This window comes from Paramisgurnus dabryanus, chromosome 7 (assembly GCF_030506205.2).
Source record: "Paramisgurnus dabryanus chromosome 7, PD_genome_1.1, whole genome shotgun sequence".
Taxonomy (NCBI): domain Eukaryota; kingdom Metazoa; phylum Chordata; class Actinopteri; order Cypriniformes; family Cobitidae; genus Paramisgurnus; species Paramisgurnus dabryanus.
In genome coordinates, this window is record NC_133343.1 from 24466996 (window position 1) to 24488097 (window position 21102).

The 21102-nt window shown below is 38.8% G+C and overlaps 1 protein-coding gene across 6 annotated transcripts in view; it reads right to left on the minus strand.

Moving 5' to 3' along the window:
- Positions 1–412: 412 nt before the first annotated feature.
- Positions 413–21102, minus strand: part of opa1 (OPA1 mitochondrial dynamin like GTPase) — a 38717-nt gene continuing 18027 nt past the window's right edge. For all 6 annotated transcript variants that reach the window (XM_065272589.2, XM_065272586.2, XM_065272585.2 and 3 more), the window contains 10 exons: positions 20611–20776; positions 20338–20490; positions 20147–20255; positions 18141–18220; positions 17875–18015; positions 17666–17782; positions 17325–17418; positions 17084–17194; positions 3875–3947; positions 413–1778 (listed from right to left, as the gene is read on the minus strand). In XM_065272589.2, coding sequence (XP_065128661.1) covers positions 3883–3947; positions 17084–17194; positions 17325–17418; positions 17666–17782; positions 17875–18015; positions 18141–18220; positions 20147–20255; positions 20338–20490; positions 20611–20776 — 1036 coding nt within the window. In that variant the 3' untranslated portion in view covers positions 413–1778; positions 3875–3882. The remainder of the gene's footprint in view (positions 1779–3874; positions 3948–17083; positions 17195–17324; positions 17419–17665; positions 17783–17874; positions 18016–18140; positions 18221–20146; positions 20256–20337; positions 20491–20610; positions 20777–21102) is intronic.

Here is a 21102-nt window from a genome sequence, read left to right on the forward strand (position 1 = left end):
GCATTATTAACAAATTTACAGTAAGTCACTATATAAATTGTCAGATGGCTAAAAGTGTGAAAAGATTCTTAAAAAATTCTCCTTTTGTGTTCCCGGGAAAAACAACACCAAGTTTCTAAACATGACAATAAATATTTGACAAAACGTTCAATCATCTTTTGCTCCTTTTAAGCATTTATGGTATGACTGAAAAGTTTTCTGTTTATGTTTTTAAGCATTGACTTTCTTGACTAGTGAGAAGAAAGCAGCTTGACAATGAGAAAGCAGCAACCGAAGCTTCAACTTCAGATCTTTCAATGTTCATGTTTACGAAACGTCAAAATATGACAAATGCAAAACCTCCCAGAAAATCACAAATGTTAATACATACATTTGATCAACTTCTTTACATAAATAAAGACCTTTGTAAACGTCCTTTTAAAGTCACTTTTATTGTTTCTTATTTAACACCAGTTTAATAAATAAACCACATCTGACGGGGCACATGCAAACATTACAATCTACAACAGAAAAGGGGAAAAACTTTCTTAAACTGACATACAGATGTTTTGTTACAAGCACCACTCTCATCTACTTCCCCACTGTGATAACAGATCCATGATTTCAATGCCTTACTATAGCAATACTTTACAAGTGCATGTATATTTACCCATTTACATGAATGAGACACTAGGAACAAACGCTCCTTACACTCACTTTTATGAGGACACTGAAGAGGATTTTACATTTAATTAAACCCAGGCAGACCTCAAAAATCCCTATTGATTTTAGGGAGATACAAAATGTGCAATTAATGAATGAAAGTGCACAATAGCTGAAGGTGACCGGGGGGACATCGTATCCATTTCTTAAACCTTTTACAGAATATTTCTGTTTAAAGAAAGCAAAGTGAAGAGAAATAGTCGGTGGAGCCTATAAGTAGACTGGATATGCAGTTTCATCCACCTGTGCGAGAAGAGGTGGACAATATATTTTGTGGTAAACAGAAATTGCCTCAGTTTATTAAAGCCATGTTTTACAATTTCAAAACTGACCTCACAGGCATCCATCTATCAACCAAAGTCATGTGACTTTTAGCAGAAAAGTGGATTATTAGACTTTAACTATAATGAACAGATGACATCTACTATACAAACAGATGCATATATAAATGTAAACTCTACAAAATAATTACAGATAATTAAATGTAAAAATTTTTTATTTTAACTCTGACATCGCCAATTCTTCAAAAAGAGGGATATCGTCCAAACTCCGTGAAATCACAAAGGTGACAATTGGTGTTAAAACACAGTTTAGAATTTTTCTGTATTCACGGCATTGCAAAACAATAGCAGTTGCATTTAATTAATAACATCAAGAGGAAGAGAAACCCGGACAAACTCAATTATTGAGACAAAGGGATGAGTGAGGATGCACGTTCACATTTTTCCCTCCCCGTGCATGGAGAACATGTCTGCTGAACACATTGGCGGCTTTAAGCAGTGGGGGGAAAGAATAAAGTATTGGTGTTTTGACGGGTACCTTTCTATACTTGACTAAGTGCTTTGCTCCATGTGCAGATTAAATGTGCAGCAAAGTTTTGCTTGCTTCACAGAGGCAGCTTTTAAGGGGAAGAGCGAGTGTGTGATTGAAATCCGAAGCAGAACTTTCCATGTTAAAACCAGATGAGAGAAGAAGCTGGAAGGACAGTCATTTTCAAAGGGGAAAGAGACAAAAAATGATGTCTTTGATCAGTGCATTATCTTCTGTAGGAGCATGAATGTGTCCTAAAGACGATTCTGAAATAAGACAAAAAAAATTGGATGTAAGGCTCTTTTTTAGTTTCCCTTTAGAGAGACTGCACTCAATAACAGCATTTCATAACTATATTCGCTATTAAAGAGACACTCCACTTTTTTTTAGAAAATATGCTCATTTTCCAGCTCCCATGGAGTTAAACATTTGATTTTTACTGTTTTGGAATCCATTCAGCTGATCTCCGGGTCTGGCGGTACTACTTTTAGCATAACTTAGCATAATTCATTGAATCTGATTAGACCATTAGCATCACACTCAAAAATAACCAAAGAGTTTCGATATTTTTCCTATTTAAAACTTGACTCTTCTGTAGTTACATCGTGTACTAAGACTGACAGGAAATTAAAAGTTGTGATTTTCTAGGCCCATATGGCTAGGAACTATACTCTCATTCTGGCGTAATAATCAAGGACTTTGCTGCCGTACCATGGCTACAGGAGGCCAAATGATATTACGCAGCGCCTGAAAATAGTCCTCTGCTATTGAAAGTTACCAAGAAAACTACTAAAATATTGAAACTTTGGTTATTTTAGCACGATGCTAATGGTCTAATCAGATTCAATGGATTGTGCTAAGCTATGCTAAAAGTGGTACCGCCAGCCCCGGAGATTGGCTGAATGGATTCCAAAACTGTAAAAATCAAATGTTTAAAGGTATAGCGGAAGATTTTCGTTTTCCGGGTGGATCACCACTGTTATTGGTCATCCCAGATGTCAATCATTCTGATTATATGTTGACGTATAACCGTCGCACGTGCTCGCCTCTACGTTCGCTTTCTGCACATGCGCACTTTCACGTGTATGTGTGTTGTGCTACAGTTTCAACCATTCATTGAAGGTCGCGTTCTCACTGTTTTTTTTTTCAAAATGTCTGAGGGTCGCAGAGAAAAAGTGTCTACGAATTGTATGACAAGAAGAGAAAGGACTATAAATAAAGAAACAAGACCAGATGTTTATGGGAGACTATTTCACAAGCTGGCGTGAGCTAAAAGGACAGGTTGGGCTTCCCACGCGAAGTTTCTACTGGAAAGGTACATTTTGTCATGCTATTTGGAGAAATCCATTTAAAATCACTGCTGGTAAAAGTTGATGTAAGCTATGATTTGCGATGCTAGCCCTGGCACAAGTCACGAACCGCACATACACGGTAAACATGCCGACAGAAACTTGTAAACAGAGCGAAGAGAAGAACTGAGCTCCTGCACGCTCTCTCTCTGTCTCGTGCACGCGTTTAACAGGCGTTCCCTCTCGGGAGCATTTTTTAAAAAATATCGAGGGGCGGTTCTTTTAAATAATTCGGGAAAATCTTCCGCTATACCTTTAACTCTAGGGGAGCTGGAAAATGAGCATATTTAAAAAAAAAGTGGAGTGTCCCTTTAATTAATGAACTTTTAAAGGCAAATAAAGTACATATAAAAATTCCCAGATATTCCCAAGTTTTTATAAAAAGTGATAATCCTGGTAAAATTAAAACTATAAAATACCCCAATAAATTTGGAAGAAGAACATGTGGGCAATTCCATGCAAATGTCAACATTTTTGACATTTATTACCATACTGATATCTTAGATGTCAATATTTAGTGGTTTAAATACCCATGCAAAGTCTCTGTTAAAATTTTAAAGCATTTTTCCATTATTTTCCAAGGTTAAGTAAGTTCAAATATCACAATTGTCACATCCATAACGGAGAAATGTCACACTCAAAGTTTTTCCTCATAAATGCGAAAGTAAAATAAATATTAAATATTCTTTGAAGAGCTATCCCATCTCCATTTGTTGGGTATTATTATTGCGTATGCTTTTGCATTTATTTCACAGAATTGTCTCCCAAAAACTTTTTTGTCACATCCATAACCCATGCATGTTTCCCTCATATTAAATATAGACTGATATTTTTCTAATGTCTGGACTTTATCATCAGGGGTTTAGAGAAGGTAATAAAATAATAAACATATACTGTGAGTAAGTAATAAATACATTCAGTGAGAAATTATATTTCAACTTTTGACTAGAAATGTCACATCCATAACATTGGAATTGCTCATGTTATCTATGCATAGTAAATAAAACAACCACCTTCTGCTCTATTTATCCTTGTGAAGAGCTTCAATGAAGGCTTCAAGTTTCTCCTGAATTTCCCGCACTTTTTCTGTAAGACAAAAAACGTACAGGTGAGCAAAACACAAAATAGCGACACTGTCAGTTCAGCATATACATTTCATCTCCTCTGTTTGTACTCCTCAAGTTTGAACGTGCCTAAAAAAAAACGTCACTGCAGTGGTGCACTTTCAAGTGGACTCGTATGCAAGAAAATATTCTCACGGATTAAGTATCATTCGTGTCAAGTGGCACCGTGGGCACAATCACTGTCACCCGAACAGCAGATGGTGGACTCTGACAGTTCAATACAGAAATGTATGTGTGGTTGAGAAGCAAATGATGAAGAGGTGGTGTTCTATTGCACCTCCTCATCTCCACATGCCGATTCAAAGCCTGTCCCCTTCAGGGGGTTAAGGTGGAGGAGGTAGAGGATCGTGGAATGGCTGTTCCCTGGGAAAATTACAGGGTGTTGTCCTTTGAAATCAGAAATGATTCTATATCTGTACCTGTTTTTAGGCAAATAACGGATTGATCTTTTTAAAACCACACGATCAAATTCTTAAAGTTTTAGATCGGGGTGTCCAAGCTCGGTCCTGGAGGGCCGGTGTCCTGCAGTTTAGTACCAACCCTAATCAAACACACCTGAAGCAGCTAATAAGGTGCGTACTGAAACCTTACAGGCAGGTGTGCTGAAGCAAGTTGGAGCTAAACTCTGCAGGACACCGGTCCTCCAGGACAAAGTTCGGGCAGCCCTGTTTTAGATACATGTCTGTATGCCATTTCTGTGCACTCATGCAAGTCCATTTGCATCCTAATAGTGTGAGAAAAACAATTCAAGGTGTCGTATGACAACAGGTTAACTGGGCTTTTCAAGTGGACACGGCAACAAGTTTGTGGCCGTAACTAAATACTGTCATTTGAGGCTCGTGCAGCCGTTTTAGCTTTTTTTGTGATTCGGGGATTCCCCTTTAAATCAGAGATGTGGAATGAAAGACATAAGACAGCCTTTGTGGACATCTCTGAGGTCTGAAATCCAACACCATGACCCACACACTGGCGCACACGTGCAGCTCACACATAAACTTTCCCAAATGTCCCGAAGCATGGAAACGTGACCCTTCAGCACCCTCCGAGCACATACATGCATGCACAAACCCCTGGACCGGTCTTTTTTTGTGCACGGGACATAAAAGACAGTAAACGAGTGTATTACGTTTAGAAGATTCTGACACAGCAGGTGTGGAGATGAAATTCAAGCTGGCTGTTGTGCGTTGGTTAATAGCAGCACAGAGGTATGCTAATACCTTACACTGTTAAATTTTACATTTCAATAAATTCCTTGTATTCCCCCAATGAAGCTGGATGATAAAATATCCCAATATTTATTAGCGTTTTCAAAGGTTTATTATAGACTAAAATCAGTGAATATATTTGAAATTGGATAGTTTGATCAAATGTTCAGTTTGAATGGATTCATAAAAAAGATCAGTATAAATCAAGTGAATGTAGCAGCACATACTACACTCACCCTGAAAATGTGTGTTTTTATCCAATGAAGACTTAAAGAAGAACTAATGCCAACGAATGATGTGAACTTGTGTGCATATTGGCTTAACACGCCTGAAAAGACTGTGAGAAACAGATATTTATTCCTGTTCGCCATCTGTTAAGGAACGCAGAATGACGGCTAAGAAAAGGCCAAAACAAGACTTTCCTTTTCAGCCCAACGGATATTTGACACAGGAGAGAGAACTGCTCCTTCCCCTGCTCCTGTGTGTCCGAGAACGGGATCCGAACTCCATTTAGAAGCCTGTTTACCTTAGAGATGAGCTTTTGGACACATCCATTCATAGGTCTCCTCTCTTTATCTGGTCATGAATATTCCCATAATCCTTTGGCCCCTGTCCCAGCACCCTCCTTTTTTGAGGGTGTGTGTGGTGGCTTTCTCTTTTTGCGGGATTCCTCCTCAATCCCTTTTTTGAAAGGGGCTCTCGCCTGATCTCCACATGAAATGATATCTCTTTCACTCCCGCTCTCGCGGGCCTCTAAGCCTCCCGGGCCGGGGCGGCAGAAGGCTGGAGAAAGCCCTTAATTGACCTGTAATTAGACTGTGAAACAGTGTGGCCGTGGAGAACAGAAAGAAGAGGAAAAGCGCGAGTCAGGGCACGGGATACCACCGAGGAGATGGAGGCCAAAAGAGCTGCAAGGAGAAACTCAATCCCTTTTGATACAAACACTCTTTAGTGTTTGCCATCAAGTAGCACAACCGTTAATGGGGAAAAAGGCAAAGAAATTAAAATGTGGCAGTAGCTCTGCTCAACTGCTCACGTTTCCCACCATTTTTCCTCAGATGGACCACTAAAGAAGTTGGAAGTTGTTCCTGCAGCTCACTTGGTAGAGCGCTGCATTAGCAACAAAGTTCATGGGTTTGAAAGCAAGGAACACATATTCATAAAAGAAATGTATAGATGTAGAAGAAGAAATGTATTGAATGCCCTATAAGTCGGTTGTCAGCCAAATACATAAATCTAAATGTCAACAGCTAGGATGAAGCTCCGAAAGCAACAAGCAGGCCACCAGGAGGGTCTGCTGTCTTCAATGGTAGATTTTCCTGTATGATTTTTTTCAGACAGATAAAGAACAAGAATGAATGCAGAACAATAAATCAGCTCTCAGGTATCTCTAAAACATATGTCCAGAGAAGAACTGCCAAAATCTGAACTAATTTGAAAAACGTTGGCTTACTTCAGTGTGTAATCCCTTATACTCTGCTACTTAAGGAAGGAGATTATTTGAGATAAACTCCAAAAATTGGAATCACCCAACGACACATCTGGCTGAAAAGTAAGCTCATACGTGAACCCTTCCGTCTAAATATGACACGACCATCTCTGATGTCATTTAACCTCCGGTGCTTCTGATGGTAATTTTCCCTTAAATTTCCCCCTAGGCTGCGTGAGAGACTTTTCCTTATGAGGGTTATGCATGCAGACAGCCCCGTGTCAACACAGGTGTACGCTGAACTCCTCACCTTCCCTTCGCAGGCTCCCTCCAGCCTGGCCAATAAGCATTTAATTACAGGGCTTTGGTGAAGGTAAGTCAGGGGCAAGTCAAGACGTGGAGCAGCCAGAAAACAGTCAACCGGACAATAGACGGCTGTCCCCCTGTGCCTGCTTGAGACAGAAAGTGCACGGTGATTATATACGCGTTCTCATAACTGCGTGTCAGTCAGCGTAAAGATCCAACTTTGACCCTTGCAGGTGGCCGAAGTGGGCGAGACACCAAACGTCCGGTATCTCCATTAATCTCAAACCTCTAGATCGGCCAAGACGCTGCGTGCCCTGATGGTAGGCTGTTCCGAGATGGCAAACATGTCCAAATTCCTTAATGCGAGAGGATGTCATCTTAACTCCGTCGAAGGTGATATGTGGAACCTGATCCTCTGGCACGCTAGGCCGGCTAATGTGTGTGCCGAAATCTGTCAGGGCTTTTCATCAGGTCCTGATTTAATGGATCATTAGGTGGGACAACATATTTATTGATGGAGGTTGTGTACTGGTTAAAAGGGTTCAAGTTTAGGACTCTGGATTTAAAAGAGAAAAGCGAGCTTTGTTGGAGCAGTCGGCAGGATGCATTACAGTGATGCAGTGAGGTAAAAATTATAGCTTCTGTAAATCCCTTCTCTTAACTATGAATTGAACAAAGACATGATAAAGAAGCTGTACTATGTCATCCAGTGTCATCCCGACTGTGCCAGAAGGTGAAGCGCTGCAACAAGCGCACTATTTTTACTCTGCAAGGAAGGAAATGTATGGTTTTCCTATTACCTCATAGCAGGCTATCTGGCAGATAGATGTATAGTGCAGTGTGCTGAGGCTTTGGAGAGCAGCCTTGCAGGAAACCGACAACAGGATTTGCTTTAGTTCAGCCCACACTCTTAAAAATAAAGGGTTCATCAAAACAATGCTAGAGGAACCATTTTTGGTTCCCAAAGAACCGTTTCTTCCTAACCTTTATGGTACAACCTTTTTCCACTACAAAGAACCTTAAAGGTGCAATGTGGGACTTTTAGCGGCATCTAGTGGTTAGACCACCAACAGCTCAGTCTACAGCTCACCTCTCAGTTTCGAAACGAATAGTGAAGCTATGGTAGCCGCCACAGGACAAACACGTCATCGTCTGAGACAACGTATTAACAGAACACAATCTATAGAAAATTTTGTCTGTTAACTCATTCCCCGCCAGACTTTTTGGAAGAGTTGAAGAGTGATTTTCACAAACGTTTCACAAAATGCATTCCAAAAAAATGTTCTTCTAAAAATATATAAACATACAAATATATCAAATGAAAGAACAGACCATCTGCTTTCAAACAAGCAATAACCAAACAAACAAAACGGGAAAAAAATTGTTATCTATTTTTGAAGAGTTTCGTTGCAAAACGAGATAAATCCATTTTTTTACATTTTTGTCAAAACATGACAAACAACACGTTATCATGTTATTATTTTGTTTTATGGTGCTACTTAGCTGTTTTTTTTTAGTTATTAAGGTTTAAATCAAAACAAACCAACTGCAGTTGAATAGATATTAATTGGAATGCACAACCAAAAAACAACATTTCTGAACAATTACAAAACGGACTTATCTCGTTTTGCAACAAAACTTTTTATTGGTATTTTCCTTTAAAAATATTTGTTTAGCAAAAAGCTAAAATAATTGCATTTTTGTGAAGGAATTTAAGTAGAGATCAGATTCAAAAACGATTATCAAAACATAAAGTTAGAGTTTAAAATTAGTAAATAACTTTTTTTTGCTTCAGTTTATTTAAATAAAAAAGCAGAGATTTTTATGCAGGATATTTATGAAATTTTAAGCGATGAAATTGCGGAACTTGCAAAAATTGCGGGAACTTGCAAAAAAATTGTGGGAACTTGCAAAAACAGTTTGCAACTTTTGCAGCTTTTCAATGATGTTCACGTCACATAATCACGTCACTTCATAACGTTCCCATGGCAACAGGGGTGATGGCTGCGCTTGTATAAAGTAAATGCAACATCAACTTCTGCTAAGATATATGTGATTTTTGCTACGAAAACGCAGGGATTATAAAATCATCCAAGCACTGCATATTTTGTGCATGGATATCTGCAATTTATGCTGTGAAAGTGTGGCGTATTTAAAAAAATGCGCCCCCCCCCCCCGCATAAATATGCGGACTTTGTTTGGCTGGTTATGCAGTGAATGATGCGATCGCATAATCACGTTTTTCTGGAAGGACTGAATTGGGCAAATTGATAATAAGATAATCGGGTTGGGTAAGATAATTGCGGTATTACAGATTAACATTAAATTTAATCAGGGACACATTTCTATGCAAATGTTTTTTTCTTAATTGAAGAGATAACTTTTTATTTATTTAGAACAAAATTGGCTATTTATTTTGTCCAAAACAATTCACAAAATTCCATAAAGCAAAGTTTAAAACTATTTAGAAAATGTCATTTTTTACAGGGGTCTGAGGGTCCTTAAAAATATTTTCATCAAATATTTAGCTTAACCTCCAGATTACTTAAATGATCCAGAGTTTAAGGCCCTACTTTGCGGTCTCTTTGTGTAAAGCGCCGAACGCGAGACCTCTGGTCCACTTCCCATTCTTGTGACGTGCTTCCACAGGTTGTTAAAAGGCAGTGAAGCACAGAGTGAATGTAAAAGAGGGGAAAATACTTCCCAAGGACCTTTCCTTCACAAGGACGACGAGTGTTGAGAGATTTATGTGTGGAGAGCAGGACCTCTGAGAGAGGGGTGACGGAGATGCGTTGGTGGGAGTGGGCGGCAGGTTATCGGACTGCATGGGAAGAATGGGGCTACGGCCAGCTTTGAGGGGGCAAAGGGGGCTCGCTCCAGCTGTTTAAGAGACGGAAACGGTTTTCTCTCGCCCTGAAAGAAAGGCATAATCGTCTTTCTGTCACTGGAGGGGCTGGCCAAAAATATGCTTTTCACATTAGAGCTACGGGGTGCTGAGACTATAGCGGGAGCGTGTGAGAACAAGGAGGAAAAAACACAGGAGCTGGCCACAGATGAAAGGGAAGTTTATGGAGTTCTCTATAAACTATTGTGTGACATCCCAGAGCGTGCCATTTTGTGGGAATGAGATGCATTGGTTGAATCCTCAAGGCGTTTGTTAATCTGTTAAAAAACATTTAATATCGGATATTTTTCTAAAGACGAAATAGATATTATGCCTATTTAATATTAAAGGTAGAGTATACAACTCATAGAGCATTGCGACAGCAGCGGAAAGGTCTTGAATTCGATTTCCAGGGAACACATATACTTAAAATAATTTACGTCTTTGTCACTTTTGGATTATACAGTTAACACTGTATAAATGTAGATTTCTTTGTCAGAAACATTTCCCAATAGTTCATAGGTAATTTCTTAAGCTTTCCTATTTGATTAAACTCTGCAGCAACCACGACAACATCACGACCAGACGATAATTGAATCAACAGTTCATATGAAATGCCTTGCACCAGATAAACCAATAAAAGCAAAAGTATACAGTATATGATTATCAAACAGTAGCCAACAATTTCAGTATGTTTGATGCTGGGATTGAACCCATGACCTTTCCATTCCTAACACAGTGCTCTATCATGTGAGCTGAAGGTACACTAATGATTACATAGACGACAAAGAGAGAGCAAGACAGAAAGAGAGAGAGAGTCAGACACTGTAAAACGGTTGAGACGTACACAAGCTTCTGTGGTGACCTAACGCCTCATGCAAACACAGTTAAGCTCTGTGTATACAGAGTCAGGGGTAGCAACATACATCACTAGACAAGGAGGAAATGGAGAAGCACGTTTCACTAAGCGCTAAAACTGGTTTCCACATCATCCTTTTATGAAGCAGACAAAATGATGAAAAGGTGTGGGGGGGTTTGAGAAGGGATTTTTAAGGACGGTACAACACACAACACTGAGAGTGAATCACAATAGCTGCTGAGGGGATGCTGAAACATGTGGTATACACTGTAAAAAAGTGAAAAGTTGAATCAACTAAGTCTTTAAAAACTGGTAACTTTGATTTGGTTGTTGTTGTTTTTGTGTTTTGTTCAAAGGCCTTTATGTTTCATATCTTAAGTTTGTCTTTTTATACATTTTATTTATCAGAACTTTAATATATTTTGATGTTCCTTTGTTCTGTTTTGACAATAAAAGAAACTAGTTTCTTTTTAAAAAATCATTATCACATTATTTTAGTTAAAACACATAAATAACTACAAATAACTTCTGTTAGGGAAATCTGTTAATGTTTTGTTGTGCGTTTCTGAAAAAAAATAAATCGGCCGATATATCAGAATATCGGATTTTAAAACCAACAAACATTTGTATCGGTATCGGCATTCAAAATCCTTTATCGGTCTGGCTCTAAATCATAATCTAAAAAATGTAAATAATTCTATAGGATTTTTTTTTATATTCTAAAAATAATATCTTAATCTTATATGTGCAAAAAAAAAAAATCTTCAAGGACTTTTTAAAATTTCTGATGCTGGACACCTTCTAAATCTGGATTTCATGAGAATCACCCAAATGTGCTATTAAAATATTGAAATACTTAAATTATTTACTTGAAGTACCCCCTGAGATTTTAAGTCAAGGGGGTTTGGCCGACAAATCGTTTGAAAACCCCTGTCTTAGAGAATCATGTTAGCAACGAAAGGTTATGGATTCGATCCCCAAAGAACGCAAGTACTGATAAAATGTTTAGCTTAAATGCACTGTAAGTCGCTTTGGATAAAATCGTCTGCCAAATGCATAAATGTATGTTAATGTTAAGTGTAATGAAAAACAAATAGACATTTAAAACAGATCAAGGCAAACTGAGACAAAATCTAGGATAAAAAAAGTATTGGAATTTTGAAGAATTTTAAAACAAGTAAAACATCAAAATCTGCGATCCGTAACACCAACGCCAACAATTTCCCATCACCTTGTAAAAAGTGAAAGTAATGGTGGAAATGTTGAATACCAGACATCCACACCTCATACACGTCTCAAATTTTTTTTTTATGCTTGAGGGTCAGCGCAGCCTATAAAAACAAACCCTAAAAAGTAGCTACAAAAAAATACAAAATAATTACTTTGGCAGTTTACACATCAATTTTCCAGCGCGCAAAAAAAAAACGTGAGCCAAGTTCACGATTAAACTGTCATAACGGCGGACAAGAGAGGGAGCCACGCAGGCCGTGGTTTGTGGTAATTGAATCAAGTCTATTAAGTAAATCAAAGACTCATAAAGCCGTCTCTTCACATGCCTGCAGTTGCATATTAGTGATGTGGGCAGCGGTCCAGTCGAGGCACGATGCCACGCAGCTGCCCTGGTGCGCCGAACGCACGACGCGTCACATCACCCCCCGGCAGGGATCTCGAACCCAGCCATCTCACAAATCTAATCCCACGCATTCTCTCACACACACACACTCATTCGCAGACATACACATACACAATCCCCAAGTGTGAAACCAGAGCAGCTCTCTGCCTGCCTGCCTGCAAGTAAGGGCAAATCGCTCTTAACACCAGACTTTGCCCCGGGGGTAAATTTTTCCCTTTGTTAAGGGAAGTACCCCGTCCTCCCCCAGCTCCTCATCTTCAAACAGGCAGACAGGTGAGGCCAGGGTCAGTGGCTCAGCTCCCCGCACCTGTGGGGAGTAATAGCCCCTCGCGGCCCCCTGTAAGCTGGACTCAACCTCTGGCCCAGCCCCAGGTTTCGCGAGCCCGTCGATACATCTCTGGTTTTATGAAGGGGGCTGTCAGTTTTTCCAATCCGTCTAAGAAAAAAGGCAAACAGGGAGCGTGTAACAACAGCTCATAGGTGATTTAAAAAGCACAAGGTTTGAAATCCCCCTGCTTCCTAACCCCTCCCCGTTCGCTACTGGATTCTGGAATCTTTTCCTGTTGGGTCTTGTAAGGTGGGCGATGCGAGATAGACATGCCTTGGAGACAATCTCTTAAAATAAATCGCTTGCTTTCTGATTTCTAACATCACCATTCAGAAGTAGAGCAATAAAGGGGTCTGTTGAAATGGCATGAAGCAAATCAAAAACCCAATTTGGTGAGTTCGGTACAGTCTTGTATTGGATCTGCAAATGCCTCATCAAAGTGAACTGGAGCACAACGCTCCGAGGGTCTCATTCAGAGTAATGGGCTTCAGTGATTTGTAAAAACTCCATGAGGCTCTCCAGAAGTCAAATGTCTGAGAATTTCATTTGGCAACAGTATGCTAAGGTCAATGTTCAAGAATTTTATCTAAAAAATTTATTTTTGGGTGAAAAACGTAGGACGTGCTGATCCATGTTGTTAAAAATAAAGATGCACCAGGTTTGCAAGGGATTGCATGTAGTAGTCCTAATTTGCATGTTGCAAAAGGAATCTACTCACTATCCATGGCATGGATTTGTTAAAGATGTGCTAAAATGTGTTTAATGAAGACTAGTGTGCTATTGACACTAGCTTAGTGAATTATAAAAACTTTTCAAAATGTAGATTCTGTGTGGGCCTGTTCTTTTCGGATAACGTTAATACGTTTATTAGCATATCAATATGGAAATCATTTGCAGAAAATTGAAAATTAAATGTAAGATGCTTCAGGTTTAGATAGAATTAGGAGGTGAGCATGGTCAATAAAGATCATATAATCTCTTGGAAAAGATGCCCTGGGAACATGATGCCATCTCATGCGGAAAAGGCAGCAAGGCCAGGCAGGCCCAAAATTCCTCTCTGCTATTTGAAGAAAAATTAGAAGTGGCCAGGATTTCATCCGGACTCATGTTCTTCGCCTATTCCTGCAGGATGTGGCAAGCCGAAGAAAGGAGAAAGCGTTTCATGGCAATCCTGGTGCACCTTTTGTGAACCATCATGCATAGCTTGCATAGGCGCACAGATCTTAATATCCTACAAACCAATTCATCTGCAAATCCCTCGGCCTGACAAACAATAAAGTTTTGAAGCCATCCAAAGATGCGTTTGATTTACCCCACGTAAAGGACATTTCACAGTATACTGCCACAGCGGATTATTATATTAAACAGCACATGATCAAACAATTATGAATCCTGTAAACTAATGCCAAATAGAAAAACTCAAAGCCCTTGTTCATTGTCCAGTTCCAAATGCACACAACGGAAGAAAATGACAACAGGACGAAAACAGATGGGTATGAAATGACTTAATTATTCTATAATAAGAAACAGTCTGAGATTAAATTAAAAACATAAATCAAATTTTGCATTGTGCATTAATACGATTAAACCCTGCTCATGCATCTACCCACCAACACTGTTTAATGTATAGATCAAAAAAAATGTAAAACGATTAATCTTATGATTTTTTTTGTGCTAACTGGTTAATCTCACCGATTTAAAGACACAATTCGTAACTTTTGCCTCAATATCGCCATCTCTATTTGAAACATAAAATTGCAGGTTAGAAGTCAAACGTACAGATAATGGCTCAAAATTGGGCTAAGATAAGAAGACAGTTCTGACCTCAGATTTTTGCTTAATAACTTATTTTTGTTTATTTTTACACGTTTGCAGCTCCAAGTAATAATACATTAACCCCAGTGCGTCTTTAAACACGTTTCATTTATCTCAGAAGTGAACACGTTAACTTTGTCAGTGCTAATTGTTACTTTACATCATTGTCTCTTATGTCTTGGCAACCATTATTAACAATCCAAGACCTGTAACAACATCTTACCGTTTCTGTCATAAAGACCGACTTCACCTTAATTGACTGACCATGTGTTTTGCGCAGTGGCAAGCGCTGATGCATGCGTGCGTGCCCAGACTTGCTTTTATTAGCATAACAGGCACTTCTTGGGAGGTCATGCTTGTGTTTTCCCTAAGTGCTGGTTGTCCACCAGGCAACGTCATGCTTTAAAGCACAAGAATCCACTCTTAAGGGTTACCCAACGCCAAATAGTGAAGGGTCACCAGCACCAGTGGATATGTTTGTGGCGTTGAAAAAGCCCAGTCCCGTTCTTAATATACAAGCAAGGTACAAAAGCAAAGACAAACAGGTTGAACATTGGTTAAAAAGCCATGTAGTCTTGCTTTTGTTAGAAAGAAGGGCAACGCGTTACAATAATGTTGTATTTGTTAACAACTAGTTGTCTCTCCAAAATATTTAAATCCCATTGTCATAGTATTCAAATATATATATATATTTTTAGGGCTGTCAAAAGATTAATCGTGATTAATCGCATACAAAATAAAAGTTTGTGTTTGCATTTATTTTGTGTGTAATTATTATGTATATATAAATACACACATACATGAAAAAATTTAAGAAATATGTTGTTTATGTATCATTTTTACATTTTATAAATAAATCAATAAATAAATCAATAAATAGATAAATAGATAAATAAATAAATATATATTAATTTATATATATATATATATATATATATATATATATATATATATATACATATACATATACATATACATATACATATACATATATATATATATATATACATACATATACATATACATATACATATATATATATATATATATATATATATATATATATATATATATATATATATATATATATATATATATATATACATATATACATATATTAATTAAATATATACACACACACACACACACACACACACACACACCCGTAAAGGTTTCTTAAGTACATACATGCATGCATGTGTTTGTATTTATATATGCAAAATAATTACATATAAGCACACACATATTATGCAAAAAACTTTTTTTTGTATTCGATTAATCACGATTATTCTTTTTTTATAAAAAATTAAGCAAAATACGGTTCAATGACCTGTTAATTTTCTCAATTCATTCACCACAGCGAAATTTGGCAAAAAGTTACTTTTGGACCCTGTCTATTTAATAAAAAAACTGAACAAACCTGCACACCATTTAATAACTTACAAGTAACAATTATTTTACTAAACAACATTTCATTCCCATGACCTTCTACAGGTATTCAAACATACAAACGGACCTATCTTAGTAAAAAAATTGCACTTATGAGCATCCCCATAAAAAGAGGTGGTTATCTGACTTGCCCTTATCTGACTATGCTTAAAACAAACCACTTCCCATCCACTAGTCAATCAGTTCAAAAGAGACGGAGCCTTCTTGATAAAATCAACAGTGTTCACTTTCCTCTAAGCATTTGGAGACAACAGCTCTTAGATACGCAAGGAAATTCTTCATTGAAAAGGCAGAGAGGCTCTTTATGACTCAAGCGAAAGGCAGACGCCACATGAGCAGTCTGACCATTGTGTCTCGGCACACACTAACCTGGGCGGCAGGGCCATTACATCACTCTGTGTTATCAGAGTAATGACAGCACTGAGATATATATGAGCGTGCGCGCGAGCCGGGAGTCGGTGTCTGATCAAGTCTGAGCATGTCAGTCGTGCCTCCACAAATTGCCGCTTTAATCAACAGAGTGTTTAACAGTTACCAGGGCTGAAGACATGACAGACAGCAGGCAGTGAGATCTCACACAGTCTCCCACACTGCGAAGGGCAATTAGGGGCTCAAGCCTCAACAGAGGAAGGAAAAGAAAAAAGGAGGGAGTGTGAGAAAAAGGAGTGTGTGTGGAAAGACATCCATGCCCTGTAGTAGTACAAGGTAGACAAAAAGATTGGAATGGAAATCTCAATGTCCAGTTTCATTTTGGCCGTACGATGTTTGATGTGCAAAAGGAAATTATTAAAACACAACACACACACGAAATGCAGATTTTGACTTTTGGGAAATTCAAAATGTTGGTCTTATGAAAGGACCAACCAGGGTTTCCAGTCCTTTACTCATTAAATTCCATAACTTTTTCCTGTCATTCCGAATTACTGGATAAGGATTATTAAATCATTTAAGAGACTGCACTCAAAAAATATATTTGAAAGTTTGCCTTAAGTGTGGGAATCCTAAACAACAGGAGGATTTTTTTTAAAAATGCAACTTGAAAAATTCCCATTTAAATGATGGAGTGAAATCTGACATTAATAAAACTGCTCACACGTTTCAAATGCTCTGGCTAGCAAAACAACACTGCCCTCTAGTGGTCGACCGGTCACACTGATGTGAGATGAAAGCAGGAATGGGGATCAACTTACTGAGGTCTTCTGCCAGCTGAACCCTCCTGCCTGTGATCAGCTGGACTTTCTTCTCCGTATCCTCACCGAAGTCCTCCAAGACTTCTTTAACGTTCTTCTCAAGTCGGCGAACTGTGAACCCAACAAATAAACAATCAATTATTAAAGCGCAAATACTGGCATTTTTAATTAGCAATAGTTCAGGTTTGTGTTAAGCAACAAGAACTAAAGACATAAAGGGGATGACAATTCAGAGACGTACCCTCTGTATTGGTGAGTTGTTGTCGAAGAGTATTGGCTGTGATGGCCAACATCCTCTGGATCCTCCAGAACAGAACTACATCATTACACTCGAGCTGGAATATAAAGAATTAAGCACTGTTAATGCTTTACTCGTGGTCTTTTTATTATCTCTTAATAGTTTCTACAATTTGACTAGGGAAAAACTAAAACCACCTGTAAGGTAAAACTACATTTGGAACTGTATCAAAATATGATCTCTTTAACACAATCCCAGACAGCTATTACATTATCCTGAAACTGTCTGGTACTTGGAAAACAATTTATCCCCCTACGGATCCGTCAACCTGTGTGTCTTTTTACCTCAGAGTCTACAAAGTGCCTCTGGTAGTAGTAGAAGCCTCGCCGGCAGAGGTTACAATGAAGCAAAGACTTTTGCAGGAAGTGACGTCGATAAAGCTGGTGCCACGTGTCCTTGATCTACAGAAATGTAAAATATTTGAAAAGTTAATGAGAAGATAATACAACACATTTAAGCAACGTCAGATATTTCTGGTTAGGGTCTCACTGACCAGAACGGGGTCCACCTCCACCCCTCGGGCCTCAAGGTTTTTACGCACTGTGGTGACCTCGTCGTTGGCCAGGTAGGCGGTGTGATCATCGTGAAGCTTCAGCAGACGCTCCAGCTCGTTTTTAGTTTCGTTACGAATGTGCTGGAGTACGTAAAACAACAATTGTGCATTATTACATATGGTGACATTGAAACAGGGTTGCATGGATATGATAAATGGACAGAACACTGTATGACGGAAGTGCCGGTGAGCATTGCCGGTCTAACCTGCTCTGCTGTTCGATTCGTCCACCTTAACCACCGCTGCTTCCAGTCTGGACCCACCATATCTTCTATTACTGATTCAGCTGCAACACAACCAGACAAGTCAAACAGTCAATATAAGGGAAAGAAAAACAAAGAGAAAGGAATTAAGGAATGAAGGAAGAAAACAAGAAATAGTTAAGAATGAAATAAATGGGAAGGAAAAGATAATAGAGCGAGGGAAGGAGGGATGAAAGAAAGGAAGATGGGAAGTAAAAGATGATAGAGTGATGGAAGAAAGAAAGAAAGTTAGGAAGGAAAAGTAAAAGGAATTAAGGAAAAGTAGATAGAAGGAAGGAAGAGCAGAAGGAAGAAAGAAAGAAAGAAAGAAAGAAAGAAAGGAAGTTAGGAAGTAAAAGTAGATGGAAGGAAAGAACGAATATGGGAAGAAAAAGATGATAAAGGGAGGGAAAGGAGATAGGAAAGAAGGAATGAACAAACAAATGAATGAAGGAGGAGAGGAAGAGAGGAAGGGCAGAAGGAAAAGATGGTGGGGAGGAAAGGAAGAATAAAATAAAGGAAGCAGGGAAGAATAAAATAAAGGAAGGAAGATGGGAAGGAAAATATGATAGAGAGAGGGAAGGAAAATAGAAAGAAAGGAAGGAATATGTAGGAGGAGATGATAGAGGGAAGGAAGGGAAGGAAGGAAGAAAGGAAAAGTAGATAGAAGGAAGAGAGAAAGAGAGAATGGAAGAGAGAATGGAAAAAAGGAAGAAAGGAAGGAAGATGGGAAGGAAAAGATTACAGAAGGAGGGAGGGAAGATAGGTAAAGTTGATAGAGGGAGGGAAGGAAGATAGAAAGAAAGGAAGGAAAGAAAAGTAGATAGAAGGAATGAAGGAAGAGAGAAAGGAAGGAAGGAAGGAAAAGTAGATGGAACTAAGAAAGATGGGAAGGAAAAGATGATAGAGGGATGGAAAAAGATAGAAAAGACGAATGAAGGAAAGAAGAAGGAAAGGAAGGACGGAAGGAAGGAAAAGATGGTGGGAGAGTAAGAGGAAGATTGAAAGAAATTAAGGAGGGGAGAACAAAAAAGAAGACGAGAAGGAAAAGATAATAGAGAGAGGGAAGGAAAATAAAAAGTAAGGGGGAAAGGAAGATGTGAAGAGGAGATGATAGAGGGAAGGAAGAAAGATAGGAAAAGATGATAGAGGGAGGGAATGAAGATAGAAAGGAAGGAAGGAAGGAAGGAGGGAGGGAGGGAGGGAAGGAACATATGATAGAGGCAGGAAAGGAAGATTGAAAGGACAGAAGAAAGAAAAAAAGGAAGAAATGAAGGAAGATGGGAAGGAAAATATAATAGAGGGAAGGAAAATAGAAAGGAAGAAAGGAATATGTCAAAGAGAAGATGATAGAGGGAAGGAAGGAAGACAGAAAGGAAGGAAGGATAGTAGATGGAAGGAAGAAAGAGCAGATGGAAGTAAGAAAGGAAGGACAAGGAAAAGAAAGAAAGGAGGGAAGGATGGAAGGAAGATGGGAAAGAAAAGATGATTGAAGGAAGGAGGAAAGAAAGGAAGGAAGGAGGGAATGAAGAAAGAAGTAAAGGAAGAAAGGAAAAGTGGAAGGAACGAAGGAAGATGAGAAGGAAACGATGGTAGATGGAAGGAAAATAGAATGGAAGAAAGGAAGGAAATGGGAAAGAGAAGATGATAGAGAGAAGGAATGAAGATAGGTAAAGATGATAGGGGGAGGGAAGAAAGATTGAAAGGAAAGGAAGAAGGGAAGAAAATATTATATAGGTAGGGAAGATAGAAAGAATGAAAGGAACCTGGGAAAGAAAAGATGGTAGAGGAAGAAAGGAAGGAAGGAAGAAGGGAAAAGATGATAAAGGGAGGGAAAGAAAGTAAAAAAGGAAGGAAGTAAGAAAGAGCAGAAGAAATGAAGGAAGATGGGAAAGAAAAGATAATAGGAAGAAAAGGAAGGAAAACAGATAGATATGAATTTGTCCGAGCAGTTTTAGTGCTGAACCTACTGTCTTTTAGACGAGACTGGAGCGTTTCCTCCATGAACTGAATAGCAGCGTCCCACTGCGGCTTGTCTGTGATAGAGCGATCCTCCAGAGCATTGTGTTGAATCACTCTCTGCATCACACATACACGAGTCACACTTACTAACAGCACTCAAAAACATTAGCTGCACCTCTTTCAGGTAACAAGATATTACCAAGCTATCCATTGCTCTTTCGTTCCACTTGTGTCGTTTGATGCTCTCTTCCTTAACAGCTTCCTTAAGCTTATCAAAGATGTCATCCTGGTCTTTCCCTTTGTATTCTGCCATAAAGCGGGCAAACTCTTCCTGCAACGTCTCCCATGCAACCTACAATTGCAGGCAAACACACACACGTTCAAGAAGTATATTTGCAGTATACTAAGATCTTTATGGCAACTACCAACCACAAGCACTCTGGTAGTTGGTAAATACTTAAGCTTTGCTAACCTCTAGTGCTTTATGAGGAAGTTGTTTATCAGTCCATTGTTTGAGTTTGATGTCTACAGTGGTGTTGAAGGTGCCAGAGTTCATGGTTTGGGCAGCAGGCAGGTATATGTTCTCAATAACGTGCGTTGAGACCCTCTCCCAAAGCTTCTTCTGCAAGATAGCTTCCCTGAAAAAGTGCAAACAATATATGGTTAAAAAAAAACCATTAAAAATTGTTTTATGATTACAAACAGTCGCGTGGAAAGCATGAGCACTGACATTATGACAAAGACGGGAATATTCTGTGGGTGATGTTCAAACTCATTTATCATATAAAGATGCTCATACATCACAGCTGCCTGTTTGCTTTGTTCTATCGTGTTATGTCAATATACACACAACAAACTAGAGATGCTCAGAGAAGCCACCCTCCAGCTATTCATCATGCCATTGATTTGAGAGGCTGATGGAGCACACTGGGCCCCCTACAAACATCTGATCTGTTTCATTTAG